This window comes from Bipolaris sorokiniana, assembly GCF_000338995.1.
Source record: "Bipolaris sorokiniana ND90Pr unplaced genomic scaffold COCSAscaffold_14, whole genome shotgun sequence".
NCBI lineage: Eukaryota > Fungi > Ascomycota > Dothideomycetes > Pleosporales > Pleosporaceae > Bipolaris > Bipolaris sorokiniana.
The window spans coordinates 254,212-268,534 of record NW_006911908.1 but is presented as its reverse complement, the minus strand read 5'-3'; the positions used below and the strand labels follow the sequence as shown (position 1 = coordinate 268,534).

General features: G+C 50.7%; 5 protein-coding genes across 5 annotated transcripts; 3 read left to right on the top strand and 2 right to left on the bottom strand.

Moving 5' to 3' along the window:
- The first annotated feature begins 1,698 nt into the window (after positions 1-1,698).
- Positions 1,699-4,009, top strand: COCSADRAFT_40017 (uncharacterized protein). Its single transcript, XM_007705400.1, has 3 exons — positions 1,699-1,936; positions 2,005-2,063; positions 2,122-4,009. Exon 3 carries the CDS (start codon positions 2,173-2,175, stop codon positions 3,715-3,717), a length of 1,545 nt encoding a protein of 514 aa, XP_007703590.1. The 5' UTR covers positions 1,699-1,936; positions 2,005-2,063; positions 2,122-2,172; the 3' UTR covers positions 3,718-4,009.
- Positions 4,010-4,412: 403 nt separating this feature from the next.
- Positions 4,413-6,086, bottom strand: COCSADRAFT_242124 (uncharacterized protein). The gene has a single exon (XM_007705555.1). The coding sequence runs from the start codon at positions 5,797-5,799 to the stop codon at positions 4,510-4,512; it is 1,290 nt and encodes a 429-aa protein (XP_007703745.1). The 5' UTR covers positions 5,800-6,086; the 3' UTR covers positions 4,413-4,509.
- An 881-nt stretch (positions 6,087-6,967) lies between these two features.
- COCSADRAFT_184193 (uncharacterized protein) lies at positions 6,968-8,856 on the top strand (the record flags this gene model as incomplete). The annotated part of the gene is made up of 2 exons (XM_007705554.1): positions 6,968-7,602; positions 7,690-8,856. The coding sequence occupies exons 1-2, from the start codon at positions 7,150-7,152 to the stop codon at positions 8,854-8,856; spliced, it is 1,620 nt and encodes a 539-aa protein (XP_007703744.1). The 5' UTR covers positions 6,968-7,149.
- A 722-nt stretch (positions 8,857-9,578) lies between these two features.
- Positions 9,579-10,300, bottom strand: COCSADRAFT_242104 (uncharacterized protein). The gene has a single exon (XM_007705553.1). The coding sequence runs from the start codon at positions 10,181-10,183 to the stop codon at positions 9,710-9,712; it is 474 nt and encodes a 157-aa protein (XP_007703743.1). The 5' UTR covers positions 10,184-10,300; the 3' UTR covers positions 9,579-9,709.
- Positions 10,301-11,279: 979 nt separating this feature from the next.
- On the top strand, positions 11,280-13,253 carry COCSADRAFT_40014 (glycosyltransferase family 32 protein). The gene has a single exon (XM_007705399.1). It carries the CDS (start codon positions 11,682-11,684, stop codon positions 12,840-12,842), a length of 1,161 nt encoding a protein of 386 aa, XP_007703589.1. The 5' UTR covers positions 11,280-11,681; the 3' UTR covers positions 12,843-13,253.
- Positions 13,254-14,323: the final 1,070 nt, after the last annotated feature.

Below are 14,323 nucleotides of genomic sequence, written 5' to 3'. Positions count from 1 at the left end.
AATACTAGAGCTAGAGAACCTACGGCCTGGTGACGCTGTATGGGTTATACTAAAAACTATCCGCTAGATTTAAGCGTAAGAGCCCTTCGTCTATACTGTGCTTCGTGAGTATCTTCTACGCGACGTTGCTGCTAGCGTTATTAAACACTAACGTGGTGTCTTAGTAATTGCGCGTATAGTAGAGGGCTTACAGCGCGAGCTATACTATATAGAGGTAGCGTAACTTGCTAAAGGCGAGCGCCGTCGTTGTAAACGCCGTGCTCTTAAAGTAGGTAGTAGACCTATCTACTCGCAAGACGCGCGCTTAATAGTATAACGCCGCTAGGTTAATAACGTCGCCCGCTTATAATAAGAGCTCGCTGCAAGATTACTTTATAAGGTAATAACTATTGCTAATAAATAGAAGCGTATACGGCCTATAATACGGAATTAGGGCAAGAAATACCTTAAGCGCGCAGCTAGTGGCGTTATAATAATGTGTAATGTTACGCGCTAGTAGTACGCTATTAATAACTATAATTATAATACTAAGGCGTAATATAAATTACAGCGCGTATAAGAGGATTATAGCGCTAAGTACAACGAGAGCGTACTTATAACTAATAATATAGAGGTAGTAGAAGTAGCTGCGGCGGTCCGCTACTAAGTCTGCCCATACCGGCTGCTCTGCTAGCTCTCTTAACACTAGGATGATAGTAGTGATGATGATGCAGTAAATAAGGAAGACGAGCTACTATATTTATACTAAAGCGATTCTCCTTGCCTAAAAATTAAGTCGTAACAGTCACTATTAAGCTTAACAATACTAGATAAGATAGCTAGCTGCGCAGGTAGTAGTGACTATTGTAACGGCGCAGGCAAGACTACTCGGATCAGTATCGGCGGCAGCGTCACTCAGAGGCATATGGGAGTGCGTGGGACATCAAACGAGCCTTGATTCGAATAGACACCTATAGGCCTTGTACGAAAGGATATCAAAAATCTATCGAGCTACGGTATGGAGAAGGTGGGGTTTTATATCAGCAGATCTGCCCTCGGCTAGTGCGCGCCCATGTTCGGATCCCTTTCGGATATCAGTTCAATGTGTACTCGAACCGTTACAACTATAATCGCGACTACAACAGCGACGTATATAGTGGCTGTAGTCAAAATAACTAGGGAGAGTCTTAAAATATAGCTTTAAGAATAAGTAAATTATTCTGTCTGAAATTTTTATATAAATACACCAAAATTTGCGACTAAAGTATTTTATTGCCCTTGGGGTGGGCATTTCCCTTGGGGTGGGCGGGCCGTGCAACGCACGGCCAATTTTTTGAAATTTTCCATATGGAACCGTTGGGGCCGAGTAGCGAAACGTAGCCTTTCCAAAGATTTGCTTCATGAGGTGCGCCACTTGCATAAGTGGGCCACCTAAGAAACCCCTCACATTGACCCCACCACTTTTCCGTCATCAATTTCTTACTAACATTAACAACAACAACAAAAATCTCAACCCTCACCACAGCCCTCAAACTATTCGCATCAGATATCAAAGATGTGACCATATTCAACAAAGACATATCTGGCGCATTTTTACGCACAATGGCGTATGTGAGATGGAGGTCAAGACACCGTGACACTGTAGCCAGGGTGTGAAAAGAGGCCCATGTTTGCTCCGCCAACGCAAACTAGTACCCAGCTTTACTAGCAACCGCGATTGAGTACCATAACGCTGCATGGTAAAACCAGAATAGCAACTGTTGACTATTTGCCAAATAACAGCAGCTTCCTGGTTCTGTCTACGTTAGGGAAGCAGCACTTTCCAAAACCGGATGAGTTGTGCCTGAGCTGCAACCTCTGTTCGAACATTCAGCAGCTACTCCAACAAAGTCGGGAATATCTATACTGCTAGTTAATTTTCTAGCTTTTTGCATGATGAAACGATAATACCACTTCTGTAGGTCGATATCAATCCTACTAAACCATGGAGCAAGGATGAGCGGCTGATCAAACTTGTTTATCAAGTGAGCAGAAGCAAGGCTTTACATGTACACATGGACATGAATTGATTTCATGTGCTAACGGTATGGCAAAGAATAACACAAACACTTGTTGGCACCTTGACATTCATCTACCTTATAGGACAACACTCTCGCAATCTTGAACCACATCCTAGCTATTCTCTCATTCACCATGGAAACACTGCCACAGGAATTGATCAACTGCATAGTGTTGTTTGCAGAGCGGTACCCGAACCAGCATAAGTACTATTATGCGATACATCAATCTTACGAACGTGGCAAAGCGCGGTCTCAATTTCCTCGTCTTGCGATTCTCAACCGCGCGTGGAAGGAAGCAGTCGAATACATTACGTTTCGCCGCCTACATATCTCTACCGAAAATGACCTGGAAAATTTCCACGAAATTGTGACCGGGAATCGTCGAAAATACGTTTCCCAGATCAGTTTTACAGAGAGATCGCCAGAATATTCAGAATCAAGATACACGTTACCAGAAGCGTCACGGCGAAACCAAAATAAATACAATGAGAATTTTACGACAAAACTAGAAGATCTTGAAGAGATCTTACGAAAGTGGAAAGATGATGGCTTGCAGAATGTATTGCGGCTTGATAGCCCACTAGCATTTCGGAAACCCGAACCTCGAAAGTCCGAACCTGGAAGTTTTTATAGGAGGAGTTGTGCAGCCGATGGGTTTCACAGAGGACTCCTTCAGGAACCTTGGCTTCTGCGTATCACTCATCCCAACAATCTGCCAACCTTGTCTAGTATCCAGCATCTCACTGTGGAGGATGGCGAACAGAGACTTCTTGCACCATCTACTGGACCAAATCTAGCCTTCTCACTCCCGAATCTTCAAAAAGTAGACTGGAAATTCCAAGACTTCTACGGTTCTGATGAGGAAGAATCAGATCTCGGCCCACTATACCACCTTAAGTACGCAAACGCTAGAAAGTCAAAAGTGCGTTGCGCGGCGCGTGCAGGATTCGCAAGAAGCCTCATGCGGGCCTCCTTCCACCGGCTCAAATCCGCCGAAATAACCCTGGAGCACGCACGACCATTCGACCAAAGACTCCCAGTCCGAAGCATCGTACCTCATGACCTCCCCCACTACCCCTTCAGCACTGCCATACGTACCTTCTCTGAAAACCTCACAAGTCTAACGCTCAGCGCCCACGTCGACTCAACCCTCTTCTGGCCTCTAGAAGAACCCGCCACACTGCCCTCCTGGCCCAATTTGACAACCCTCGACATCACAATCTCCCTAGTCACCCCCTCAGGCGAGTTGTACTTCACTGGTTCCCTTTCACGCCTTCATCCCGACGACGATGACCCAGCCGATGGTACTATCGGTGATCTTGTCCCAGGCAAACGGAACTATAGCAACTTCCGCATCCGTCCCGACCTAGGCACATGCAACCCCTTCCTCGCCGCCCTCTCGAAAGCAGCACTACAAATGCCCGTTCTGGGCTCTCTCATGCTCACGATCGAACTCCAGAGCGATGATGGAAATTCACACATCGCATATTACGCCCCCGGTCAGGAATCAGACTGGTGCGATGAAGACGATGGGGATGAAGGGAAGAGACGGGTGTATTACGATGTTGATGTGAGGTATTGGCGGCCGAAATATGAGACTGCGGCTAGGTTGAGGAAGGTGGGGGAGGAGCGGTTTGGGGGAGAGGTCGTGGAGAGGTTTATTCGGGGTTATATTTAAGGTGGTTTACTCGATATCATGGTATCTAGTGGGAGATTTTGGGTCAAAGAGTTTACTTGATATGGCAAGAATTACAGTTCTTTCCCTATCAGTCTGAAATAAGCATTCCACATGCAATGTTATCGATTTTCACAACAATTCAAACAGGTAAGCAAGTAACGTAGTGAACACGATTCCTGGGACTTCAACACAGGGCCACCTAACGTACTAAAATTAATGACGCGCCCAAAAGGTGGCGGCTTTGTAGCTTTTGTAAAACTAGCATAGTATTATCAGAATAATAACTATCTACGCGTACGATCTTTTGCTCTATCCCAAAGTAGCAATCCTTCATCCAAAAGTTTTATAAAAAGAGGTTAGGTAAATAATGCTGATAACAACAAAGTACAAGCTCTTTAAGAATCTAGGGAATTCTATCCACCAGGTGGGCAGTCTAACATGCTTGAGGCCAGCTTACCTAGATTGCGTTTTAAATTCGACTCCAATGTACGCATAAACCCACGACGTCATCGCCCGTTTCAAAAAAAAACAAAAAAGCATCTTCAGTCCAGATGCCGATACTGCAACCAGAAACAAAGACAAGTGTGTACAAAGTAAGTTAAAATGCATTATCTAACCATTGGGGGGGTATATACATTATCTTCAACTCCTTGTGCCAGAAAAAAAATCTCGAAAAAGGAACACCCAAAAATAATTCCAGCAAGCAAAAACATCTCTAAACCGAGCGTCATAAAACCATTTTAGGTGCTCTTCACCAAAGTCCAACAAAGAAAAAGAAAATATGTGCACATCTTAGATCCCCGTCGTCCCGACCGTGGCCTGCCGCCTCAAGTTGGCAACTATTTCATGCTCTTGGCGCAGAGCCCTCCAATCAAACTTCTCAAAGGCAAAACTCCATATGCGCTCGGCAACACTGAGCCCCCATTTACTCATGAGCCCATCGTCATGATGAGAATTGGTGCGACCGACATGCTGCACAAGACTAGGCGTAATGGCATAACGCAGTTCGTGGCGCTCATTGGCGAGGTCCTCAAGTAGGACATCGATGTAACCTAGATGACGGTCCTTGAAGTATTCTACGATTTCGGTGGCTTTGACGTTGGGGAAGACGTAAGCCTGGCCGCAGCAGCCGAAGGCGGGCATTTCGTGGACGCCGGGGGGCATGGGTTGGACAGTTATGCGGCCAAAGGCGAAGAATAGGAGGATGATGATTGCAAGGACAGCGTAGGTGGCTACGAGGGTGCGACGGGTGACGACGGTCAGGGAGAATTTGGTGGTTGGCTGGAAGCAGCGGATGAAGATGAAGATGGCGGTGGGGATGAGGGCTACATAGAGGGAGTTTTTGAGGTATGTGGACCATTCTTCGGCGTTCCAGCCGAGGAATTCTTCGGTGTAGAAGAGGCGCAGGTAGAGGAAGTCGGGCTTTGCGCGTTGGAGGGCGGCTTTGCGCTCTGCCTCATCGATGGCGGCAATAGTGCGGTGGTACCAGCCATCGACAGCTACGGTGTCGTCCTCAAAAAGGGCAATGTAGGGCGTGTATTGCTCTCTGCACTTGTCCAAGAGGTATCTGTAGTCGAATATGCCCTTTTCGTCAATCTTGTGTTGTGTCTCGAGATTGCGAATGTACTGCATACGGTCGAAGCCGTATCCATAGGTGAGAACCTCATCGGCAAGTCCGGGCAGCCAGGCCTCGTTGTAGGCTGGGTGTATCTCGGGCCGTGAGTGGGGGATGAAGACAATAAGGTAGATTTCTTTCCGCTCTTCCGGCGTCAGACCCTCGAGGAGAGAGCCTACTGCATCGGGAAGATACTGGGTACCCTCGCGCTTGAACGAGGGTATGCCGACACACAGCTTCCTCTGCCTTTCGGGGCCGGCCTTAACGACGGTGGCGGGGTTGTAGGCGGAAACAAAGGCTTCGGCCTGCTGGCGTCTAAGGGCGGAATAGCGCGGAGTGTATCCTTTGTTGGGATCGAAGAAGACGGAGGTCGGGTCGCGGGCGGATACGGAGTTGATGGTGTAAATGAAGCTAAAAGCAATGAAGATGGCAAAGCCTATGACGATGCGCGAGGGTGAGAAGTGCATGGTTGTGTAGGCTATAGCGAGCGGAGTATTAGGGAGGTAGAGTTGAAGTAAGTGTGGTCAAGGGCGTGGTGGCATCGCTAAAGGAAGGGTGTGGGTGAGGGAAACGAAGGTGGTGTGCAGAAGCAGATCATGTCATCGTGAAGGCGCGGTATTAGTTGACATGTGGATAGGGAAAAAAAAGATAGGAGCAACGGCCTCTAGAGGAAGGCGGGTACGGGGGGTCTGAGCGGAGGCTCCACCAGGGCTGATGCTGTCTGTCGGGCGGGGATCTACCACTGTAGCTGATGAAGATAAAATTAGCCCTAAGCATGGGCGCTGGCCGCTGTTTCGTCCTCGTGGCATGGCGTCGCACAAGCCAAGCCAGACAAGGCGCCGGCCTGCTCGTGAATCTACGCAGTTAGGTACATGTGTAGTGTAGGTGCGCAGTAGGAAGAGAGTTTATTTTTATTTTACAGCCGTCACCTGGCAGGCAAGAAGATGTGTCAGGCGGCGGGAGGAAGCATCCCCCCGTGCAAGTAAGATAAGACGCTTGATTGTGCGCGGTTGGCTTCCTGGACTGTTTCGTTTTGTTTGATGAGCACGAAGGATATTTCGAGAGGCGACGCCCTCTCTAGTTCTCTAGGCACATATCAGTCTCGGCACTCGATGCGCTGGTTGGGGGTTGCATGTCTGCCATTGGTCTTTTTGCCACGTCCTTCGCCCTATTCCCTGTGGGTGCAAAGGGCATGCGTAAGCCAGTCGTGTTCGGCGCTCTCAGAATAGGGGCAGACAGGCGATAGTTAGAATACAAGGGCCGATGGCCCCGCCGCATGAGAGGCTTTTATATATCGGCTTAGCCCGTCGCCATTAGCGCCACAAGCCTCTTGGAAGACGAGACTGGCTAACGTCACCACCGCTCAGCGCCTTCGACATGGCATGTGCAAAATGCATCGAATTTCAACGTGCAGGCGCAGACACGTCCAGCCCACCATCATGGACATAATAGACGTTGTAGTTGCAGCACGTGTGTAGGCGCACATGTGTACAGACAGTACTGTACACCACCTACTACTACGTATGTACCATACTACACGCCCAGGGTCCAGGTGGCGGCACCATGACGAGCAAGCAGCTCTCCCGCTGCCGTCTCTTCTTCACACCCAGTTGGAGTCACACCCACCACCATCGCCATCCCTCCCTGCGGATGCTGCGCCTGTGGACCTGTGCTCCTTCACAAATCCTCATTGATCCAGTCATACCTGCTTGACTCACAGTGCCAATCGTGCTCACACCCCGCTTATATACAGCTAGCAGCATATCACACATTTCTATCCGCACTGCATCTACACACAGCCCTCACCACCTGGCGCCATGCCCAAGAAGCATACGCCCTCATACACTACCGCGAAACCATCCTATGTTCATCCCTCGCTGCAGAGCTCGCGCTCAACCTCGTCCTCGTCCTCGGCCGCAGAACCCCAAACAGTCAACCAGCGCATACAACAGCTCCGTCGTGAACAGGCTCCACGAGCAACCCCGCAGCAACGAGATGAACTCACCTCGGTAGTAAGCAACCGCACTGTTCCGCCGGAACTGCGGCGCATCCTGCATATACCCGAAGTTAACGCTCCCAAACCAAAGGCCAACTCGAGGATGCGCCGCACCAACGGAGGTGCCAGACCACCACCGGGGCCCGCAGCTCCCACGAGCTGGTTGCAGACAAGCCGCTACGGTTCCGTGTTAGGAAGAAAGAAGGCGGGACAAGTCAAGGAGAGCGTTGCTCGGTTTGGCACATTGGCACGGGTTACGGATGAGGAAAGAAAGGTACGACGTCATTCGTCCCAATCTCGCGCTGGCGTTTGAGTGTCGTCTAGGCTTAATGTTGCAATTCAGGCTTCTTACTCATGACAGCGCCTACCGCACCCTCGAAGCCTTGCCCACCAATGCCTACGGGCCTTTGCGCTACACTGGCAGGAGCTTTCCGAATACGAACAACACTACATTCCATCGCTACCAGCCTCGCTCAAGGAGGCTTTGCTGAGCTACTTGACCGTGTATGGGGAGCCAGGATGGGTAGATTTCAAATCATTAAAAATTTTGTTCCAGAACGAAGACGGAGGAACAGCAGGCTGTGAAGAAGTACAGATTGTGGACCTTTCCGGACTATTGAGTGAAAACTTGACGCTTCACGATGTTGGAAAGTGCCTCAAGCGGCCAAACGCGACAGCGCCAGTCCATGTCAGTATGGAAGCACTTAGTGTAACGGACGAGCTAGCCGAATCGTGGGAAGAAGAAGCAGATGAAGAAACATCAGCTCCCCCAATACCAGCAGCAGCGAAGCTCCACATACCACTCTTTGTGAACCTCAGCCGGCTGTCTCTTGCTAACCCCGGGCCATGGGCGTCTTGGCCAGAACTACTCCGCATCTCACCCAACCTCAACAAGATAACGCATCTGTCGCTCGCCCACTGGCCCCGGCCGTCGATGACGCCGAACGCAAAGACGACATCGATGATCTCGCGACACACCAGCGTCTCGCTAGGCGGGTCCGACATCTACTCGGACCTCGACGATGACTGGCACGAAGCCACAAACATTATGCGGCGCTTCTCCAAAGACACGTACTCGCTCCAGTGGTTAGACCTCGAAGGCTGCTTCTGGCTCAAAGCACTGACGTCCCACGGCGGCAGGTCTGGCGTCGACGCCGGCCTCAGCACCGAGGAATGGAGCACGCAAGAGGGGATCCCGGGCCCGGACTGGAACGACTCGTGGCGACGCATCACCTATGTCAACATTTTCCAAGGCTGGATCCCGAGTGATAGTCAGAGTCTGCAGAATATGCCTGCGGGCATTGTTCCTGTACAGTTACTCCGGTGGCTACGCGAGAACAAGGAAAAAGAGCATGTCAAGTGGCGGTTGAACAATCAGGAATCGGGCCACGCGGTTGCGGAATGGGTGAATCGCGAAAAGGTGGCGCGGATTGTGGCCATGGATATCCAGGCGATGCGCAAACGAGGAGAAGGGGCGTGGTGCGTGGTTGATTTTGGATGGGGGGGTTCGGGGGTCAAGACGGCATAAGGGACTCACACACACACACATACTGTCATTACTTTGAGCGCGCAAAAGCGAGTCAGGACTCTTTGTGTGTACATGCAGTAAAGCAAAACAAAACTATGGCAGAAAGAGGGAACAAGTAAAAAATGTTAGCTTATCAATCCCCCCTCGGTGCTCCTTCCGTTATTCCGTGGGGGTGTGTTATTTGCGCTTCACCTTGGCATACAACCTGATTATGTACACACCGTTCTCTCTCCTTCCCTCCACCCCCTTTTTTTCTTCTCTTCTTTTATACGAGATTACCCGCGTCTTACTCGAGAAAAGGAGAGTTCAAAGCTCGGGGACTAGATTAAGACTAGTTCGTTACGCCCACTATGCAAACATTCTCCTTGACGGAAAAGACGAACATTTTGCAAATTCCATAACTGGGCGGGCGGGCGGGGGCGGGGGGGGTCTTTACTTGTTCCCGTCTTCCCTTGTTTCCACTTGGCTCGTATCTGGGAAGATGATACTATGTTATGTTTTTGTTCCCCCCGAGACCGGGGCATCATGGAGATTGAAGTTTAATTTGTATACTTGCTCACTTGGACTAGAGGCGGATGACTCGAGGGGTTGACGCTCGGAGCGCAAGGAGTGGAGATGGATACGGGAGGGTGGGTATGTTGATCGACATTTCGTTTTCTCAACAGGAAATCTGTGGGATGGGGAGATTGAGGGTTTGTAATTAGGTGAGCAGGGCGGTGTGGGGAGTGTATTGGTGGATGGGGAAATGTATGTACATGTATGTATGTATGTGAAAATGTGTAAGTATGTATACACTAGTTAATTATCGAGGTTGATCGGCGATGTATGGATGCATCGGTATTGGCAGGGTCCACTAGTCATGACCAAGATGTGATCGCAGCCCTACAAATATGTAGGTAGACCGAGCAAGAATGTGCAGGGACAAAAAAATAGCTCCGATGCTTTTTGCCGCGAACCCCCAAACGGTTTTTGCGCGGCTAGTCAGCAGGCACGAAGGGTCAGGAACAAAAGTCAGGAACAGGAAGGTGGGTGCAAGCCAAGTGAAGAGTACTAGTAGAAGTGTGCCTGTTGTGGGAAGCCAAGGGAGAGGAAGAAGAGAACATGTGGCGGGTAGCTGAAACATTGACACAGCATCCTGTGACGCCTTACGCGGACAAGAAGATGCGATGACGCGGACGGAGAGGCAGATGATCGAGGCATGAGAGGCATGGGGAACGTGGCATTGCGCGGGGGAATGAATCGAAATTTCATGTAGATGGAAAATGGCGTAGTGATTGAAAAGAAGCGCGGGCATGTGCACGAGGTAGAGTGAGCTGAGTGGCGGCATGGAAGTGTGTTTGGTGGAATGGGCATGGAACAAAGGCGGTTGGTGCAATGGTGCGAGGGGGGTGAGGGGGGTGAGGGCAAAGTGCCGGGTTGCACGTCGTTGCCAAGACCGGGGTTTGTTTCGACAAAATGGCGTTGCATATTGCCGTGTTGCATAGCTGGCAGCCTGTTGGCCATGGTGCGTACGGTATGGCGTCAGGATAGTGTGGATGCTGCGAATGATTGATGGAAGGGAATGAATGAGGCGGTGGGTGATTGGCGTGCTAACGGGACCTGCCCGTTTGCGATAGCTGAGATAACGGAAGCTGACCAGTCAGGTCATGGACAAGACGGGCGTGGTGGTGACAGCACAGCAGATACATGTGTAGATAGTAGATACAGTAGTGTGTCCATTCGCATCCAAGTACTGTACCGTCATCCGCAGGGCGTTTTGCCCTCCCTCACCCTGGGAGCGTTTGTGTGGACTTTAGCGGCGGGAGGACTAAACGCCATCGGGCAAGAGCACGGCGTTTCAGCCAAGCGAGCAGCCGAACGCGCGTCACCACGGCGAATCCGGCCCCTGGACAGCCGTGCGGAAGAGCAACACGGCCATGCCATATACACGTACGTAGTATCTGTGTTTCCATCCCATCTACCCTTGTAACACCACCACCGCAACTGCATGACCCTCTCCTAGGGCTAGAGCGGGCTGAGCGAGCGAGAGAGGGGCCTGTCGGGGCAGAAGCTGCTTCGGTGGTGGTGGTGGCGGTAATGCACAGCCTGCCGGCCAGACACTGCCAAATCCATGCACTGCCAGCTGCCCACTGCAACTGCAACTGCAACTGCAACTGCAGCTGCAATGATTACACTACTCGTACAAGCAGTATGAGTAAGTACTCCACTGCCCGTCTTGGTGATAAGCAGACACGGGCTGGAAAAAGTGGCATGGCCCCGGCCGCCTCTCTGCCCCGTCAGTATTGCAGGAGTCATGCAACTGCAAGCGTACAAAGCCTTGCCCAAGTCGTCGACGACCAGCCCGCTATGCCTGGCCCGAGCGCGGGATACTCGCTCTGAAACGCGTCGCATCCTGGCGTACCCTCTGTTCTGTCGCCGGGCCCTGTTGATTCAAAAAGCCCGCCATAGCGCGTCGCTGCTAGCTCTGGTTTTTTTGGGTCTCTCCGTCTATGTAAGCGGTGCTGGTTTCTCGCGCGACTCACCCATACCTCCTCCTGTCTCCATTACTTCTCCCAACTTGCCGTTGCCCTTTTTTTTGGTCGAATTGAACTTCGCTCCCCTTCCACCTGTTCCACCCATTCCACCCATTTCACCCGTCTTTCCCAACGGCCTCGACTATACCCTTTAAACCCTTCGCTACTCTTTGCTTCTCCCTACGTCCCCGAACCACCCTGCGTTTCGCCAACTCGGTTCAACACCTCGAGTAACCCATTGGCACACAACCCTTCACATCTGCAACGTATTCTCCTCGCGCCACTACCATCCTCTGCGAACATCCCGCCACCATGCTCACCTTCAAGAAAGCCCTCGTGCTTTCGCTCGCCTGTCTGACGCTATTCTTCATCTTCAAGTCACAACACCACGGCAGCACAACACCAAAGTACCGCAATGCACATGACATGCCCCGTCCCACCGCCTGGGTCAACCCTGCCGACCGCGAGCGAGAAAAACAGAAAGCATCCAAGCAAAAAGAGACACAAAAACACGCCGACAAGCCCACAAAGGCTGACCAGTCAGACAAGTCGTTCGATGTCCCCGACACGCCCTCGAAGAAGCCAAAGACGCAGGTCAGCCTCGACGAGCTGCGCAAGAAGCCCCTCGCAGAACAACTCGAGTACCAATTCCCCTATGACGTCGACACAAAGACTCCCGCCTACATCTGGCAGACGTGGAAGCACACTCCCCAGTCTGGTGAATTCGAGGAAATCTTCCGCGAGCCAGAGGCCAGCTGGACCATCCACCACCCGTCCTTTGTTCACGAGGTTATCACCGACGATGTCGCCCTCCACTTGATCAGACACCTGTACGCCTCGGTCCCCGAAGTCATTGAGGCTTACAATGCCATGCCCATCCCCGTCCTCAAGGCAGACTTTTTCCGCTACCTCATCCTCCTTGCGCGCGGTGGTATCTACTCAGATATTGACACTACTGCATTGAAGCCTGCGTTTGAGTGGATTCCCTCTGATGTCGCGGCAAACTCATACGGCATGGTTATTGGCATCGAGGCAGACCCAGACCGCCCAGACTGGGCCGACTGGTACTCTCGCCGCATCCAATTCTGCCAGTGGACTATTCAGTCCAAGCCCGGCCACCCCGTGCTTGTCGATGTCGTGTCCAGAATTACCGAGGAGACCCTGAAGCGCAAGCGCGCCGGCAAGCTCACCGACGACCACAAGGACATTGTTGAGTTTACTGGCCCTGCTGTATGGACAGACACCATCTTTTCCTACTTCAACAACCCCGACTTCTTTGATATGAGCACAAGCAAGGGCAATATCACCTGGGAAAACTTTACTGGAATGAAGGCCCCCAAGAAGGTTGGCGATGTAATTGTCCTTCCCATTACCAGCTTCAGCCCCGGAATCAAGACCATGGGTGCCGGCGAAGAAGACGACCCCATGGCCTTTGTCAAGCACAGCTTTGAAGGTAAGCGACAAGAATCCTAGTACCACTGCTGCACCTTATGACTTCATGTTTCTATTTTTATTGTAGCGCCGCATGGTGTATTTTTCTTTTGGAACTGGTTAAGTTTAGCGCCATGTTTTTCCCACAAGAGCAGCTCCCAAGGGCAGTCAACAACAGTCTTGTCACAGTCTCGCCGTAGCGTTGGTGCGTCATTCGTTAGAGCGCTGACGAAAACAATGTGGCCACTAATCGCGCGGCGAGACCGTTCGCCCGTTCTAATGTCTAATTATTACTACCCGGAGCTTATTCACGCGCTCTATACCTAATCTGACGGGTTTAATACGATGTCAATACGAAGAAACGGGTTGCTCGGCGATGCACGGCACAACTTGTCATCTTCCCCATGCACCGAGCTATTTTCCGTGTTCCGTCAAAGACCGAGATTTTCTAACATTGATCAACAGGAACTTGGAAGCCCCAGCATCTCCGTCACATTGGCGAGATCTTCAACTGATCTCCCTGATACCACGTTTTTTCTCTTCTTTTCCCGAAAACGACCCGCCTCATGACCGGACCCTCAACCTTTCTACAAACGAACTTTTGCCTTATATACGCCCGCACTGCATGCCATGCTGCAAATCTGTACGGGGGTGGACCACCGATTGCGCTAAATTTACTCAAGCGTTCCGCTCCACCGGAATCCGCGAAGGCCCTTAGTTGCATTACCCAGCGCAATGTCGCCCAAAAACGGCCGTATTCCGGGTTTTTTCGCGATCCCCAGGTCAGCAATCACGGTGTGCGCGGTCCGACTTCCCCCCTCCTTCTCCCCTTCCACTCTTCATATTGCTCTTCTTCCTTTTCCTTTTCTTTTTTTCCCTCAGACTTTCATTCCCCCAAATACTGCCCTTTCTCGGCCATTCTTCCGGTGTTTGTTGGCTCCCTTCTTCTTTTTATGTACATACATGATTCTTCCTGGGAGCAACAAACGGAGCGGATGAGCAACTGGGCCCAGGGTGGGAATGATTCCAAGTTGGGTGAGCCATTTGGACATGTGAAAGCTGCTGCTTGGTTATCAGCTTTATCCTATTCACCAAACTTGGAAGCGAGGCGGAAAAACTCCAAACTGGCTTTTAGAATCGGCTTCAAGCGCTGAAGCTCGAACTGGAACACACATTTGTGTGTGTGTGTGTGTGTGTTTTATTATAGAGAAGGGAAAGTTTTCTCTTTCTGTGTGTGTGTTGGGATAACGGTTCCTCGACCTATCCATTATAGAGTAGAATGTATGATTTCTTTTTTTTTCATTCTTCATCATCGTTCCGGATTCCCACGTCATGCGTCTCTGGATAAGATGCGAATAGAACTTTTTTTTTTTTGAATTCAATACGACTCTTTGGAAAAAATCTTGATATGGGCATTCAGATTGTATTAGTTATTGATTATACTACAAAAGCAACCAAAAAAACTCCGTTGGGTATCAAATTCCACACCACACGTCCAAAACCAATCCAATCTCACCCCCCCC

Excerpts from the sequence above, each read along its gene's own strand:
- COCSADRAFT_40017 (XM_007705400.1), top strand. The coding sequence starts at position 2,173 with ATGGAAACACTGCCACAGGAATTGATCAACTGCATAGTGTTGTTTGCA.
- COCSADRAFT_242104 (XM_007705553.1), bottom strand. The coding sequence starts at position 10,183 with ATGCCGCCACTCAGCTCACTCTACCTCGTGCACATGCCCGCGCTTCTT.
- COCSADRAFT_40014 (XM_007705399.1), top strand. The coding sequence starts at position 11,682 with ATGCTCACCTTCAAGAAAGCCCTCGTGCTTTCGCTCGCCTGTCTGACG.
- COCSADRAFT_242124 (XM_007705555.1), bottom strand. The coding sequence starts at position 5,799 with ATGCACTTCTCACCCTCGCGCATCGTCATAGGCTTTGCCATCTTCATT.